The sequence below is a fragment of the Carassius carassius genome, chromosome 3 (genome assembly GCF_963082965.1).
Source record: "Carassius carassius chromosome 3, fCarCar2.1, whole genome shotgun sequence".
NCBI classification, from domain to species: domain Eukaryota; kingdom Metazoa; phylum Chordata; class Actinopteri; order Cypriniformes; family Cyprinidae; genus Carassius; species Carassius carassius.
The window spans coordinates 4,461,052-4,479,052 of record NC_081757.1 but is presented as its reverse complement, the minus strand read 5'-3'; the positions used below and the strand labels follow the sequence as shown (position 1 = coordinate 4,479,052).

Genomic DNA, 18,001 nt, shown 5'->3' with positions numbered 1-18,001 from the left:
CTAAAATATGCACCATCAACCCCTTGAGCGGCGATACTTGTGTAGGCCTATCCTTAACGGAAATGACGTAACTACAATACTTTACAAAACACAGGTGGGGAACCGGTGGGCAGCTAAACTAAAGGTAAATATAGCATCCCAAAACCCCGCAGATAATTTAATAGTAATAATTTACATGCATTTTTAAAAACGATCACTCTATGCTCTGACAGTGTGTAATCTGAATTTTATCACGTCGGTTGCAACCAAATAACCAAACGAGCAAATGCATAGCCTATGTATCCATTCGGATGCACCTTGTAGGCTACCTATGTCCAAACCCTCTGCAGTGGTTAAAAGAGATGCATCCCATTTGTAACTCATTAAATATATATATATATATATATAAACCTCTGCCGCTGAAAAACGCAAAAGATGCGAAGATACTGCTAAAGTGTAGACGAGCGGCTGCAGAAGCATAATCGGGAAAACTGTGAAGGACTTCAGTGTGTAGTCCAGACGTTGATTATATCTGAAATACTCAGATTATCCACACCCTTTATCTTAATCTGTCAGTGTTTCATGTTTACAGTCTTCTGTTTTATTCCTGAGAGGTTCTGATTCTCTAATCAACTTCTTTTCTATAGCTATTCTTGCCATAACGAGCAGGAACCTTCAGGAAACTTTTGTGAAAGTACTGTACATTTGGTTTAAAAAAAGAAATGAGCTGCAATTACTTGCTTGAGTTAATATTAGAAAACAAATGACTCGTTTTGCAGAAGCAAACCTAAAGAGAAGTGAGAAAAGAGAAGGGAACTATGAAAAAGAGAAAATATATGAAACAGAAGAGGTCTGGGGGGTGTACTGCTCACTTTGTATAGACACACACACAAGTCAAACAAGTATTTATTTTCTTCTTACTTTCCATATTTATTCTTTTTAACTAAGGCTGCTAAAAAGGCAGGCACTAATGCACTCTATAAAATGTAAGTGTATTATTTATTTCTAGATGCCTGGCAGTAAAGCTTTTATGTTTAGGAATGAACTGCAAACTGAGGCGCAGCTCTTGTGTGATAACTCCTTCACACAGGTAAGGCAAGCAAAAACACACAAAAGACTTGCTGAACTGCCCACTATAAACACTGCTTGTACCCTAAATATGCTGATTTCCTCTACACATAGCCTGATCTTGGTAGCAAGTACACTGCATGGTCATCAGTTTGCACACTCATTAAAAAGGTTCTTCTGGTGTAGATGCACAATCTTGCCAAGTGAGATATATAAACTGCAATCACTGCCTTGGATTTCTACTTTAGCTTGAGTTCAGTTGCTCTTCACCTTTCTCTGTTTTATTGCAGGTATTCATTGACTGATCAGGGTCTGGCTTTAGCCGAGACGCTGGATTCAGAAGAGACTGGGATGGCTAAAGAATATGTGGACATTTGGGATGGACCAGACGTTGTAGACCTGATTTTAGAGGAGGAGGAGGAAGAGAAAGAGAGTAGATGAGTAGACGCAGGTTGTCTTTTGCATAAGTGCAGTGACATGTCTAAAATCATTTGCATGTTGGGAGGGTATGGAGAAGAACCATCGTGGCATATTAACTGTATCAACTTTCATCCACCCATAGGTCCAGCAAGTCTTCAGAAAGGCCTGCCCCAGCTCTTTCTGTACAACAGCTCAGAGGTCACGTCTCTGAATCAGACGCCACAGGAAAAGAGACGGTGAGAACAGCAATGGGTTGGCATCTTCCACCTGGCTCTTATGACATTGTGTTGTGTGCAGACTTCATCGAAACAACATTATGATATATACAGATTATATGTGTGGTACAATTCTACTCTTAATAATAATATAAATTCATTTTAAATTCTTCTAATGCATATTATTTAATAGAACTGAAAATAGTTTGTAGAACTTTATTATTCAGTTGTATTTTGAACTCAACAGGGGAAGCAGTGGTCGCAAACAAGAATTGGTTAAGGAATTACAAAGGAATGGTGTGACCTTTGATGTCAGGAAACTGAATGTGGGCGACTTCCTTCGAGTGGCACGTGAGAAAGTGACACCTGTTCCTGGTAAGTCAACTAGCAATTTTTCTGTTTTACTGAGATGCCAGACTAGTTACTAACCAGCAGATGGCAGTGTTGCTCTTAAGTTATTGTTATTTATTTTAAATCAGTTTACCTGGGACAAATGTCTAAGTTGTTTGAGACAATATTGAAAGGCCCTTCTATCTCAGCTGTTATGTACTTCTGTTATAATAAAAGCAAATAAACGGTGCTAAAAAAAAGTTGTTATTATTATTATTATTTTTTTGCCACTAGATGACAAGAAAAATAATCTAAAATAGTTTATCCCAAAACATTTAAATTAGCTAAATATTTACTCACCCTCAGGCCATCCAAGATGAGTTTGTTTCTTCATTGGAATAAATTGGATTTTTGTGATGTTTATATCAGCTGTTTGGACTCTCATTCTGACGGCACCCATTCACTACAGAGGATCCATTGGGGCGCAAGAGATGTAAGGCAATTTTCATTTGCGGTTAAACTACTCCTTTAAATAATTTTAAGACTTATTGGCACCCACTGGAAGATTGCAGTGGCCTCATAGTTTAGAACCACCGTTTTAATATATTAAATTAAGATTATTTTTTATTATTTATTATGTTCCACATGTACAGATTCCAAACAAAAACTGTCTTCGTTTAGGGCAGCTGCATTCACCTGTGGGAAAAGAGCTGGTGCTTGATTACATAATTGAGAGGAAGAGGATGGATGATCTGTGTGGAAGCATCATAGATGGACGCTTTTAGAGAGCAGAAGGTTTGAACCATGACACACTCCCCCCAAACAAGTTGTGAAAATAAACCTTGAATGCCATTTTTCAATTGCTTTTTTCAATTTACTGCTTTCTAATTATAATAAAAATATTTGTGATTTATTATCTTTACAGTTTATTTTCTTCTGTCGCATTCTCGTCCTTAGTTTCGACTGAAGAGGTGTGGTCTGCGTAAGCCAATTTATCTAGTGGAGGAGTGGCGGCTCATCTCAGTATACCTGAGAGCACATTACAACAGGCTATAGTCAATACACAGGTATAGAGCAGGCCATAAAGACCATCATGCAATAGTGGATGATGTGATTGTGTAAATTTGTAATTGGCAGGGGATGATGGCTTCTTCGTGAAGCGCGTACATGATGTGAAAGAGGTCTATGCTTACCTCACCATCATGACCAGATTCCTCCAGAAACTCTACCAGGCTTGTTTCTAAGCCAAATCAGTGCAGCTTGTGTAAATCACACGTTCCCTATTATACTCTAGTATTCCCTAATTGATGTCAGGATTTTATTGTGCTTTATTTGAGTTGAGACTATCTGGCTTTTATTAATCCTCAGAATTGCAAATTTCTGTCACTCCAGAGAACTGTAGGGAGATGGAGAAGATAAGCGAGAGCAAATGGCAAACCTGTCCTGTTCTCTCATGGCCTTCACAGAATTAAACTCTGGGGCTATTAAGAACTAGGTAATGTCAACAAATCAGTGAACATTTTAGAAAGTAGGTTTGCACTGATATTCAACTAATGCCCATTATGATTTTGCTGATAACATGAAAATAATTATTGCTCATTTAAAAATCTGTACTAAAATCAAAATACAACATTAAAACCGAAAACTGGGATTGTGATGCGAAAGTGAATTTAGACATCACAATGTTATATTGTACATTATGGTTGGATATTTGTTTTGGATATTCGATTGTCTTAAAAACAGCCTTTCTTGAAATAGTGCTATTAAAGAATTATGATTTTTTTTGTAATACTCAAAGAGATGCCGCTAGATGACAGAAAAATTAATCTAAAAGTGGGTTAAATAACTATATATATATATATATATATATATATATATATATATATATATATATATATATATATATATAACAAAATATATGTGTGTGTGTGTATTAGTGCTGTCAAATGATCACATCCAAAATAAGGTTTTGTTCACATAAGTGTGTAGTGTGTATATTTATTATGCATATTTAAATACAGACATACGGTGTATATATATATATATATATATATATATATATATATATATATGTATATTGAAAATATTTATATGTATATATTTATATTAATATGATTTATATTATACATAGATATGTTTAATATATAATCATAACATATTTTCCTAAATAGATAAACGCATGTGTGTGTATCTATACGTAATAAATATACACACTACACGTACACATTATGTGAGCAAAAACTTTTATTTTGGATGTGAGTAATTGCGATTAATCGTTTGACAGCACTATATTATTATTTATAATAAAGTTATTTATAATAAAGTGACCTTTGCTGTGCTGTTATATATCATGCTTTCCTGTGAATTTTTTTTTTTTTCTCCATTAATCCTACTATTATTTCTAATTGAGATCTCTGACCCATACAAACAGTGGGGAAGTATTTGCACGACAGCTTATGCAGATCAGTGGAGTCTCTGGTGATAAAGTTTTTATATGTGTATATATATATATATATATATATATATATACACGTATATACATATATGCGTATATGTATATATATATGTATGTATGTATGTATATGTATATATGTATATATGTATATATATATATACACGTATATACATATATGCGTATATGTATATACGTGTATATATATATATATATATATATATATATATATATATATATATATATATATATATATATACACGTATATACATCAGAATCAGAATCAGAAAGAGCTTTATTGCCAAGTATGCTTGCGCATACAAGGAATTTGTTTTAGTGACATAAGCTTCCAGTAAACAGAGACAACAACACACAGACAAAAAAAAAAAAAAAAAAAAAAAAATTTACAGGACAATTACAAATTGGCAAATAAACAATTGTGCTATAAATGATAATGGAATAGGATTGAGTGAGATGCAGGAATGTTCTAGGATGGAGGGGTAACAAATAAATATAAGGATATTGCACATTTTTGCATAAGCATACGTTTAAGTGGGAAACATTTAACTGTTCATGAGGTAGATTGCCTGGGGGAAGAAACTATTCTTGTGCCTTGCTGTTCTTGTATTTGCGGCTCTGAGGCGCCGGCCAGATGGCAAAAGTTCAAAGATGGGGTGACTTGGATGTGAGGGATCCAGAGTGATTTTCTGAGTCCTTTTCCTCACTCTGGATGTGTACAGTTCTTGGAGGGTGGGCAGGGGAGCACCAATAATCCTTTCAGCAGTCCGAACAGTTCTCTGTAGTCTTCTGATATCTGATTTTGTAGCTGAACCAAACCAGACAGTAATTGACAGTAATTTATATATATATATATACATATATACATATACATACATACATATATATATACATATATATATATATATATATATATATATATACATACAGTCGTGGCCAAAAGTTTTGAGAATTACATAAATATTGGAAATTGGAAAAGTTGCTGCTTAAGTTTTTATAATAGCAATTTGCATATACTCCAGAATGTTATGAAGAGTGATCAGATGAATTGCATAGTCCTTCTTTGCCATGAAAATTAACTTAATCCCAAAAAAACCTTTCCACTGCATTTCAGTGCTGTCATTAAAGGACCTGCTGAGATCATTTCAGTAATCGTCTTGTTAACTCAGGTGAGAATGTTGACGAGCACAAGGCTGGAGATCATTATGTCAGGCTGATTGGGTTAGAATGGCAGACTTGACATGTTAAAAGGAGGGTGATGCTTGAAATCATTGTTCTTCCATTGTTAACCATGGAGACCTGCAAAGAAACGCATGCAGCCATCATTGCGTTGCATAAAAATGGCTTCACAGGCAAGGATATTGTGGCTACTAAGATTGCACCTAAATCAACAATTTATAGGATCATCAAGAACTTCAAGGAAAGAGGTTCGATTCTTGTAAAGAAGGCTTCAGGGCATCCAAGGAAGTCCAGCAAGCCCCAGGATCGTCTCCTAAAGAGGATTCAGCTGTGGGATCGGAGTGCCACCAGTGCAGAGCTTGCTCAGGAATGGCAGCAGGCAGGTGTGAGCGCATCTGCACGCACAGTGAGGCCAAGACTTTTGGAAGATGGCCTGGTGTCAAGAAGGGCAGCAAAGAAGCCACTTCTCTCCAAAAAAAACATCAGATGCGCTCACACCTGCCTGCTGCCATTCCTGAGCAAGCTCTGCACTGGTGGCACTCCGATCTTTATTTTTTATGAAAATAAAGAAAACTCTTTGAATGAGAAGGTGTGTCCAAACTTTTGGTCTGTACTGTATGTATATATATATGTATGTATTTATATATATGTATATGTATGTATGTGTGCATATATATGTGTGTGTGTGTATGTGTATATATATATATATATATATATACATACATACATACACATATTTGTTTATTGCAGGAATACTGGACCTGCCTTGAGCCACACTATATATCAGCTCTACTGTACACATGGACCTCTGTCATAGGCTTTCGCCTTATTACAAACACAAATTTGTTGTTGCACTTCAGTTTAGTCATTGCATTTTAATTATCATTCTGTACATTTGTTGACTCTCAAATAATGTCTACAGCAATAAAGATATAAATTACAGTTATTCTATCTTGCCTCTGGAGTATTGCAGTTCAATTATATGCTTCAAAACAAAACCTGTAAACTTGCTGTGTCTTAGCGTTAATCATTAAAGCGTAAGATTTCTAAAGAGGCAAAATGTGCAATAAAATGAGGGAAATAATTGCAAGGGGCAATGGTGCAATGGATTGGGACAAGCTGCATGGGGCAGGTGGGTGACATCAGTGTTAAGAAAGCAGTGTTGAGGTAACGGCTGCTGTGCCTTACAGGAGATAGGAGGGGGACTCCGCTGACGTCCTCTGAATCTCCCTCAAGGAGAAACACGCATATCGACAAAAACAAGTAGGGCGCTTTGAATCGACGCTGCTTGCTTTCGTGGAAATGTGTTTTGACGTTTTGCTGCCTACATCCAGCATTCAGACAGGCGCGTGCGTTATAAAATCCTCGATGCATTCTTTCCCCATCATCCATGTTTCCGGACCTACAGCCATAACCACAACCTCATCATCCTCACCACAGTGAAGGTGATGTTGCTGGTGGGGAAATGGTCAGAACCGAGAGACTATTTGAGAAGATATGCATGCACTTGATGTGTGAAGGGCAAGGAGGAGACGGAGAGAGCGGGTGGGTAATGTGGCGTTATTCATGCGATTTCGCCCAGGCTGCTGCTCTCGAGCAAGTGTATCGGGACCAGCGGCGGATGGGGTGACTTACCCGAGGGCTGCCCGCCAATCCTGAAGCCCGGGGTGCCTCCGTGGGGCTCGTGGGACGGAGGAAAGATGCAGGAGGCGACGGCTGATGGAGAGGAGCCCAATCTCAACAGAGCTGGGAGGGAAGAGGTGAGACGAGGGCGTGTAAATTCTCCGGATCCGAAATAAATTATGTATTTGTGTTTACACATACAGGTTAGCTGGTGTAGTACAGTCAGTATTAATGTTGAGCCGGGAAGGCGGTCACGACGTATATGGCAAGCCATTTTAACATTTGCTACGGACGACTTTTAATGACTTGCTAAACAATCCATCAGAGAATAGTTGTATCTTTTGAGTTTCAGTAGTAACTCTACTACTATTACTACTAGGCCTACTGTTAGTGACGGGTGTGTTTTTGAACATATAATATTCGGTTGTTAAGTGATGACGTAAGAATCGCTGTTTCCAGGTCCAAGCCTCAAATCGCTTGACTTGAGAATACTACCTCAGCAGCCGTTTATGAGCACTGTTTATTAGTATTAATCATTTAAGAACAAATTCACAGTGTACACTACAGTCTCCATGCTCACAGCATCTCAAACACAAATCATTTTTATATTTATTTATTTATATTTTCATTGTCTGGCTATCTGGGACTTCAGTAAGGAGTTAAAGGTTAGGATTATAACTGATTTGGTAGTATTATATCACAGTGTGAGTGTATATTAGCACCTTTTGTTGTTTTCTCGTGGTATCTGATAGAGTGTTTGGACACAGAACGTGATGTCAGATTTAACAAGCGGATAGTAAAGTGTATTATACTGTATATATTATATTTACAACACTTTTTAATGAAGTATTAACTATAGTTAACTGATAAACTATAATACTGTAGTATACTTTTAGTTATTACTACAGTAAACTGTATTTTAGAATAATTTAAAATATAAATGTAGTACAGTATTGGGTAAAATGATTTGTTTAAATTACTATAGTTGTTATATTACCACCGCAAATTAAGCCAAGTACTTTACTATAGTAGGGGTTCAAAAACACTATAGTATTTACTATAAATTACTATAGTATTTTTTTTTTTTCATGTGGGTTCATTGTAGTTCTACTAGTACTTTGTAGATAGTTGAATGAAAAAGATACAGGTCATTATTGGATTGTTTATATATATCTATATAGTTGCCCAATCCTGTTCCTGGCTATCTACCTTCCTGTAAAGTTCAGCTCCAACCCTGATCAAGCATGCCTGAACCAACGAATTAGGATCTGAAGGAGCACTTGATAATTACAGACAGGTGTGTTTTATCAGGGTTGGAACTGAACACTGCAGGTAGGTAGATCTCCATGCAGGACCAGGATTGGACACCCCTGGTTTAGGTATAGTAACAGAAGTACTTACTGATTATAAGAAATAAATATCACAAGCCGTGTAAACAGCTTGCCACATGACATAATCAAGCTGTACTCTTACCAGTATTTTAGTCTTAAAATTGTTTTAGTGGGAAATATTGAGATCGGTTTAATAATATAGCAGGTTTCTCCACAGCAAACATTCTGCAGTATATTACTTGTTAAGCATATGTTTTATCTCTGCACTGCAGTTTGTTGTTTCCCCAGATTTTTCTGTCCTCAGTCTGGCTATTTATTATAATTTTTTTAAAGAGGTTGTACCCTTGTATTTGCACAAAATTTAATTGCACAAAAAGTACTGTGGTACTTTGGTAATATGCACGTCTTTACCCATAGGTCTTGACAGAGGCTTTCCCTTTTGGGCTATTGTTTTACTACCAGCCTTCTTGGCAACATCTCTTTCTCATTTTGTCTGCCACTGTACTTAGCTCTTTCCTTTTTACATTTATCATGTTCTTCTGTCTGATAGATTTCCTCTCATTGGTACAGTATCTGATCAAAGAAGGTCGGTGTTATTTCAAGGCAGATAATGACTTTGGTTAGTTCAACAAATCTGTGACAATGCTCAAGACCAGAGTCAGCACTGACCTCCAGGCCCTCCATATTAACAAACTACAGCGTTTCTCTCTCTCTCTGTGTCTGTCTTTCTCTCTCTCCTCTATTCATTGGTGCTGACTTAAACTCCTGTCTCTTGTTACATGAAGATCAATAGAAAACGGGACAGGTTGAAGGGAAGAAAGCCGTGAGTCATATCAGAAATGCAGTTTTAAATTAATTTGGTTGGCAGCAGTAATAGACTACAACAGATAGTGTGCTATTCCTGTACATTTTAGTATGACATTAATGTGGGACAGGCTGCTGAAGGAAGATGAAAGACTGAAGTCAAATGAAGAATGCTGAGAGAGCATCTGGCTTTGACATATTGCTCCTCCTTCCAACATAGTTATCTCTTTGACTGTAAAGATGTATCATATTCCTTCTTTAACCAACGTCTTTCTCCGTATTATGTTCCTCTATCTTGCATAGCCCACTTTCTTCCAGTCATTTTCAATTAACCAAACCACAAATACAGAATTTTAAGATTCAAGTAGCTACAGCAGTCATTCAAAGGCCATAATTTTCTCTCTACTTCCACTTCGATTTTAACTTCTGAATTTGTGGTTGGTTAATAGAAAAAGAGTGAAAAAAGAAGCTATGGCTGAGAGATTGTTACAAAGAGTGTTTGAGTGATTGCAAATGCGCATTTCGAATCTAGAATGTGCATATTTATTTATTTTTCTATGTCTTAACATGGACAAGATTTACTGTATTTGTTTGTTTTTGTTTATTTGTTAAAGAAAACTTCACGTGCATCCCAGTTGACATGTTATATACACAGAGAAAAGCATTCAGCATTCCTCATTCTTTCATTCTTTTTCTAAGTATTAAATACTTACAATAGTACGTTAATTACAATACAAGTTTTGTAGTATTTATAAGATTATTTTGCTAAATGTTTGAAATAATGGTCCTGTGAAATCAGACTGCGAAGGATTCTCTTTGTCAAGGCAGGTCTTTTGAATACATGAAAGAATGAATTGCAGACAACACTGTTGTTTATAGACTGAAAATGCTTAAAAATTCAGAATATAGTTGATACATAATTAGAATTTGCATAATGTTATCCATTAGGCTAAAAAATAATAGCAGTCAGTTTGTCAAAGAGCAAAGAGCTTCTCAACAAGTGTTAACATACCTTTTCTGACAATTGCACTAAAAAGTGCTTGTCTGGAATCTCATGGATGGTGTAAGGTAATTAACTCTAAATTTTGCAACCTAATGTGCATGAAATTTATTTCAGGCAAGACCAAGAGTGTTTTTTAATTTAACCATACAGGTAATAAAATCCAAAGTATGTCTTAATTATTATAAACTATTGTCCATATGCTCACTCTGACATATTCTGTCTGCCTTCACGTCTCTACAGCAGCATCCGGTGAAGCAGTCCTTGGCTGCCTCTCTGTGTCGCGAGTCTCACTGGAAGTGTCTTCTCCTCACTCTGCTCATGTTTGGCTGTTTTGGCACACTGGCCTGGTGCAAGCTGTACAAAGTTCCAGTGCTAGCTCCAACAGAGCCTGAGGCTGCGGTTGTGGAGCCCAGAGACCCCTCTACGACCTCAGCAATCTCCGATGTCTACATCCCCCTAGAAGTGGATCTGGATAGTCCCTGTTCCAGCGGCTACATTTATATTCCTCTCGCTTTCCTGGCAATGCTGTACGTGGTCTACCTGGTGGAATGCTGGCACTGCTATTCCAAGACGGCCATGTTGGCTCAAGCAGAGGTTGCGGAGGTTTATGAGCGTGTGCAAAGGCTGCAGCAAGCAACGCCATGCATCTGGTGGAAGGCCATCAGTTACCACTACGTTCGACGAACAAGACAGGTAACACGCTACCGCAACGGGGATGCCTATACCACTACGCAAGTGTATCATGAGCGTGTAAACACGCATGCCGCGAGCTCAGAGTTTGACTATGAGAGGTATGGCGCCAAAGACGTTTCGAAGGAACTTAGAGGCCTAATGGATTACCCAGCGGTACGGCTGCGATTCACCAAATGCTTTAGTTTTGCCAGTGCCCGAGCGGAGGCTGCCTACCTCTTCCAGCGCGCACGGTTTTTCGGTGAAAATGAAGGGCTTGATGATTACATGGAGGCCCGTGAGGGAATGCATTTGAAGAATGTGGACTTCCGTGAGCACATCCTTGCTTTTCCGGACCCGACCAGACAGCCCTGGTACGCCAGGTGTAAAGTTTTCTGGCTAGCCTCGACTCTACTCTTGTCCTGGCCGCTTCGAGTCATTGCAGAGTATCGCACTGCGTATGTGCATTACCATGTAGAGAAACTGTTTGGCGATGCTGATGATAGGGGTGACGTAACTGAGAATGGTGGGGGCAACGAGAATGGAAGTGGGCCTGGACCTGGGACCGGATCGAGCTATCGTGCCATTTCACGTGTCAATACAGTGGACATGACTGAGCTGGAGTGGCACATTCGCTGCAACCAACAAATGGTGCCTAGCTACTCTGAGGCCCTGTTGATGGATCCTGGTTCAGGGGGTAACCAAAGTACTTACACTCCTCCAGCCGCGCAGGGAACTAACTCAACAACGGGTGGCCCGACTCTTCCAGTGGCCTTCTCTTCGGCATACTTGGTCCAGAATTGTCCTCGTTGCCGGCGCACTACTAGCAGTGCTTCCTTGCCGTCCCGGTTGAGAGGCCCAACTGCAGCCGTGCTGAGTGGAACCATGGCTGGGATGAGAGCTAGTGGATCAGGAGGTGGTCCTGGAGGCCCAGGACGGCTGGTTCTGAGCAGAAGTGGCTTCTCATTGGGGCGTCTCCAGGCTCCTCGGCCGTCGTCCCTCTTCCACTCCCGAAGTGTCGGTGCAGGATTAGCAACAAGGGGAGAAGAGACAAGCGGGGGAGGTGGTTTCTTAGGTTTGGGAGCTAGACAAGATGAAGAGAGCAGAAGAGTGCTGGGGGAAGAGGGGGATGAGGATGACGAGGTGCCAAATGTGGTAGAAAGAGAAGAAGAAGAAGATGAGAGAGACGGGGAGGAAAGAGAGCAACAGGAGGATGCAGAAGAGGAGGAAGCAAGGGAAGGAGACAGACCTCCTACATATCAGGATGCCTTTTTCTTCCCTGTGTTGATTGTGCATGGAGAGGAGAGTTGCCATTCAGGTGAGGACATTTCCTGAAGAGCTCCCGTCAAAAACGTTTTGAGGTTGCAGGGATAATAGACAATTAGAAAAGTCATGGCCAAATAGAATGTGAAGGAAGTGATTTGTGAATTGAGCTCCATTCCCCTTGGTCACTGTTGCTAACTCAGACAAACTTTACAGAATATACCATAGGAATCAACTAGGGATATACATTCACAATGAGTTTTTACATTGTAATGCATGCATATAATTAATGAGTACAAAAATAAACTGATGAGAATCCTGACCACGGAAAACTGAAAAGACAAATCATTTTTAAAAGATGAATCAATATGTGTTTGGTTAAACTTGTATCAACTCTATGTACTTTGTGGAACAGTCAACAGTTTTACCATAATATTTGTAAAATTGCATTTAGAGTATCCAATCTCTCAGCTCCATCAGAGACTTTCATTAAAATTGCATGTCTGAGAAAACAATGAAAGGCAACAGTTGCTAAGTGGGTTTGGTCAGTAAATTTTTAAGGCAGCACTTAGGGAATGATCAGTCGGTTCAGTTTAATACTGAGGCAATAAATCGACCAAACAATGACTGATGTTAATATAAACTTATCTATGCAATAAAGAAACCGCAAGAGAGTGTTTGTAAAAATGTAAGGGGATGCACAACAAATGAAGAACCTTCAATAAACTGCACCTCCTCTGGTCATGGAGCAAAGGACAAGACTATTGGAAAGTCTTCCAAAGATCACGAAGAGAACCGAACAGAACAGTTCAGTTCATCAAGAGGAATGTTATCAATCTATACACATAGTTAACATAAAGCTGTGTCCCACAAGTAAAAAATAAGTTGTTTTATTTAAAGAAAAAAAAAGAGGAACCTCATTAACTTGCACAAAATGTTGGGATTCATCTTCTTGAAACATTTCATTGTAACTATTTGTTCATTTGTTCTTTTTCAAACATTTCCCTCACTGCATCTACTGTTATGAAATGGATCTTTGATAGAACTAATGGATTCCATTATTATTGCAAGGAATATAATCCTATTAAGCTATTTTCTTGCAGCTTCGCTGAGAGTATTTTCTTTCTGCAGGCTTGCAAGTCCCAGTAACACGTTTTTGGTTTGCTTATCAGAAAACTAAAAGTTTGTGGAGATGTTTCCTCAGCTGAAACTACAGCACAAAATCTTGCTTTTGTGGGCTGCTGTAATGCTCTTTTGTTCACTGTAGGTATTTTATATTTATTGTTTGTCAATAATTGTTTATTTGTACATCATATCACCAATTTGCCTCTTGAAGAGCTTGAATCAGAAGAGCACCTCACAGACATAAATAATGGTACAGCATGTTGCCCTCCATCGTAGCCTCTGTGCTTGTCTTTTATTGGCTGAAGTGTCATGTGAATAAATAGGCCAGTCGTAGATGAGACTGCTTAGTGTGCCAAGATACATCCATCTCCTGGTAACTGTGGATCCTCGTGAGATGTCTTAGTAGTGAGTTCACTGCAGCATACACATGTGAATGTTTAATACCTGGAAAATGTGTAAAAATGCAAATCTTCCTACTTGTGTTATGCTGTCAAGCTTCAAATATAATCTGCAAATACACTTTGGAAGCAGAAATGCACAGGCTTAGTCCTACCATAAGTCTACAGCATGCAGACATGCTCTCTCATGTAATCCTTTAGCAGGTCACATAGATGTTGCAATTGTACTGCAAATAATTTAAAACACCTTTGATTAAGAAAAAGAAAATGTTCTTGCAATACTGTCCAAATGTTCTGTCACAACGTGAATGTTGATCTAACAGTGTTGTGGTGTCTATTTAAATCACAATGAGAATGTAAAGTATGTCATCCGTGTTTGACAGTGCAGTGTGTATCATCCATTCGCCTCTTGTTGATACCCAGAAGGTGGAAACCTGGATTCCCGGAATACTTGAATTTCTAGAAATTGGAATTTTTCAATTTGATGCACAACTGTCTTCTGGAGATGGATGACGAGAGTTTTTAATTTGTATTATTATTATAAGTTGCAGAAGGTTCAGGCAGTTTTGAAATCAACTGTCTGTATGTTTGGCGTGTGTGTGTTTCCAACTACCCTTTTGAGACTTACATAAGAAACATTTAATATTTAATGGTAGCATCAAAAAGCAATATTTTCCTTTTTGTGTCAATGACATTTCAGATGTAGCTAGATTCACTGAGATGTTTGCAGGAGCTTTACATTTGTCCCTCCCCAAAATTACTAAGTTGTTAGCAAAAAAAATATTGCTGTTATGCCTCAAACAGGTTTGCCTGAACAATGGTTTACAGTGAAATGAAAGCAAGTGTGTGTGTTGGAGCCTGTGGGCAGACTGAAAAAAAATAAGGATCATGATAAACGTAATACTGATGGAACATAATAAACTGCTTAATTTTAAATCTTATTTGTGCTTTGACATTGTTTTAGTTGCATCTTGACATTGCATCAATTTGGTGTCTATCATTTTGTAAACTGAACTGCTAATTTAATAATTTGTTGTGTAAAAATGTATTTTGACTGTCTGATCAAACAATAAAAAAAAAACATGCTTGTAATTCATTCAACACACTGCAACTGGAAGGTCAAATCAAATGCATACGACCTTCCCATTGCAGTGCTTCCCACAATTTATAATGTTAATATACTATCCAGACATGTCTACAGGTTTTATCTCACATTTGTAATTGTTTTAATTTCTAAACAGCCCTTGTTTGTAGAGCTGCTTCTGTATGTCACAGATTAAGTTGAATGTTTTTAAGTCCCTATTAGGTTTAGTATTCATAAAGAGCGTGTTAAAGTTTATGGATGTTAGCAGCATAGCCTACCTGGAACAACAGCAGTTGTATAAACGAATCCACCAATCCGAATTAAACACACAGGTTGTGTTGTATTACGCCGCCTTCTGGCCAGTGCTGGTATTACAGACTGATTTTGTTGCTAAATTTAGCTACTTTTCAGACTACCCAAGCAAACTTTTCTTCCAAAACCACCTAGCAATAAATTTAGCTTTTTTTATTTTATTTATATGGCAACTTTTAGCAACTTTTGATAAGTGACTCAAATGATAATAATAATAATAATAAAATAATTTAGTAATAATTGTTCATTTATTATATATTTTGTTAGTAGCTTGCACTTGATCAGTTAGTACGCTGTAGGACAAATATCTAGAAAAACTGGAAAAGGGACTAGTAATTTTCCAGGAAATTATCTCTTATACATTCATATTAACATAGTAGATTGTGCCCTATTTACAGACTTTTCTTAGAGTGTAGCATACTAACTAGCCTACTATTACACTGCTTAAAACTGTATAATTGTCCAGAATGTGTAGTTTTACTTGTTAACTAGGTAATTAAAAAAACTTAAATTGTAATTGTTAAAAAAAGGTGTAAGTTTCAAAAAATGTACTAATACAAACTAATCTAAATGAACATATATAAAACAATTTTTTATCTAGGCTATACTTTTTTTTGCTGAGATTTTATGCAGTGACACGATTTTGTTAGTTTAGTCCTTATAGTCTACTTTTATTAACATGCAAAAGGTAGCCTACACAAATTGTAAACTGAATCTTATGAAAATGCCTCTCAGCTGTCTCTCTCTCAATCCTGTCGTATTTAATTTGAGGTGAAGTAGATTTAATCCACTCGTTAGAGAAAATCACGGATTTAACAGATACAGACACGCTGAATCGCTCACAGATAGCAAGCAGAAAAACTGCACGAGCAAGAAAGGAAAGTCTTGTAGGTCTGGTATCTTATCAACTGTAGACTTGAGTTTGTTTTGCACGCCGAGTTGTCAAAGACAAGAACTGCATACAAAACACTCACAATAACTTTTTGGATGAAGTCGTAACGACTTTACCTTTTTGTTGTTTTTATACGGTCTCGTGTTTTAACAGGAGTTAATGTTTGCATTGTGACTGATGTGAGAGGGGCTCGGTAAGCCTCTGTAAGCCGCTTGATACCGCTCGAAGCCCGGCGGATCAAACCGAGGATGAGGCGTCATGACTAATGATTGACGCATTTTCACTTTGAGTGACCGAGTGGAAATGCTCGACTCATGTCTGCTATAGTATGCATTTAATGACAGTCCTTGACAAGCACTATGTAAATGATCTATACTTTGGGACGCAGCTCGTGAGTTTCTGCCCGTTGAAGAAGGTGTAGACACACACACACACACACACACACACAGAGTCTTCTATATTTTTGGTCAACATTTAGGAGTAGATTAGTGAATATAGGCCTATGTTTAAAAATATTTAGTTAAGAACCACCAAGGCTCTGTGTTTTCTTAAAGGGATAGTGCACCCAAAAATTGTCATTGGATCACCCTCCTGTTGTTCCAAACCTGAATGAGTTTCATCTGTTAAACACACACACACAAAAGATAGACTATAGAAGTCAGTTGCTACCGCCGGTGCTGTTTCGATTTTGCTACCTACCATTAAAACAGTAGTAGGTAATATAATTAGACAAAAAAAAATGCTACCTGTCAAATTATGGTTTATTAGCGTCTACACCTACCCCAACCCTAAACCTTTTTTTACAGCAATGTAAATACAGTATGTGTTGTTTGTGGTTGTGATTATAATCACAACCATATTAGATTGTGTTTTATTAATGTCTACATCTACATCTACCCCAACCCTGTACCCACCCCTTACAGTAATGCAAATACAGTAATTATTGTTAATTTTAAAGCAAGCGTTCACCTAAATATTAATATCCACTCTCGGGCCATTTAAGATGTTTCATACAAACATGCAGCTTCTTGCTTTCCAAGATATTAATTGATGGACTGGAGATGTGTGGGTTACTTTTTTGATTCTTAATTTGACGGCACCCATTCACTGCAAATGAACCATTGGTGAGCAAGTGATGCAATGCTACATTTCTCCAAATCTGTTTATATGTAGAAACAAACTACATCATCTTGCCTCAAATTGTATGGAAAGGGGTGCAATTAAATTAAATCTTAAAATTAAAAATATCAAAGACGTCATCATGCACCTTTAATGTGTAGACATTGTGAGACCATGAGCACTTGGTTGACAAATTACATTTCTTTGAAATGTTCACACATCCATAAACTCTGACATAGCAGGTTATAAAACAGATTTAGTATTCATAAAAAAGTCAGTGAATAATCCAGAACTAGTAGTTCTAAAACAATAGTAGTAAGTTAAATGAAAATGTACAAAATGTTGCAGGAAAAAAAGGAGGGGAAATTATCAGATGATGATGAAGCATTTATTGGACACTGTGTTTTCGGGATGGGCGGAAGGACACTGTGTTTCTGAGGACTTTAGCGCTGTGGGCAGCACCTCAGATTTGGCACATTGCCTGTGGAAAGCAGATACCATCAGAAGCTAAATTATGGATTTATGTCCCTGTCATCCCAAACACACACACACTCCTACCTCCCGTGGCTGTGTGCAGGAAAAAGCCATTAAAAAATGACATCTCTACTGGGTACAAGATTAATAGCCAAACACTCTCAGAAAGACACTCTCAAGCAGTTTTGCTCATGTTAAGGACACTAAGGACTATGAGTAGGAGAAATGTGAAATTAGGCGGAA

At 37.8% G+C, this 18,001-nt stretch overlaps 1 protein-coding gene and 1 pseudogene across 1 annotated transcript; both read left to right on the top strand.

The window, feature by feature from the left end:
* Positions 1-988: 988 nt before the first annotated feature.
* LOC132128535 (crossover junction endonuclease MUS81-like) lies at positions 989-6,478 on the top strand (annotated as a pseudogene).
* A 325-nt stretch (positions 6,479-6,803) lies between these two features.
* On the top strand, positions 6,804-14,818 carry LOC132116752 (transmembrane protein 151B-like). Its single transcript, XM_059525627.1, has 2 exons — positions 6,804-7,421; positions 10,663-14,818. Exons 1-2 carry the CDS (start codon positions 7,362-7,364, stop codon positions 12,424-12,426), a joined length of 1,824 nt encoding a protein of 607 aa, XP_059381610.1. The 5' UTR covers positions 6,804-7,361; the 3' UTR covers positions 12,427-14,818.
* Positions 14,819-18,001: the final 3,183 nt, after the last annotated feature.

Bases quoted from the DNA above. Each gene is read 5' to 3' on its own strand.
- LOC132116752 (XM_059525627.1), top strand. From the start codon at position 7,362: ATGCAGGAGGCGACGGCTGATGGAGAGGAGCCCAATCTCAACAGAGCT. The intron at 7,422-10,662 runs GTGAGACGAGGG...ACGTCTCTACAG, and splicing joins ACAGAGCTGGGAGGGAAGAG to CAGCATCCGGTGAAGCAGTC.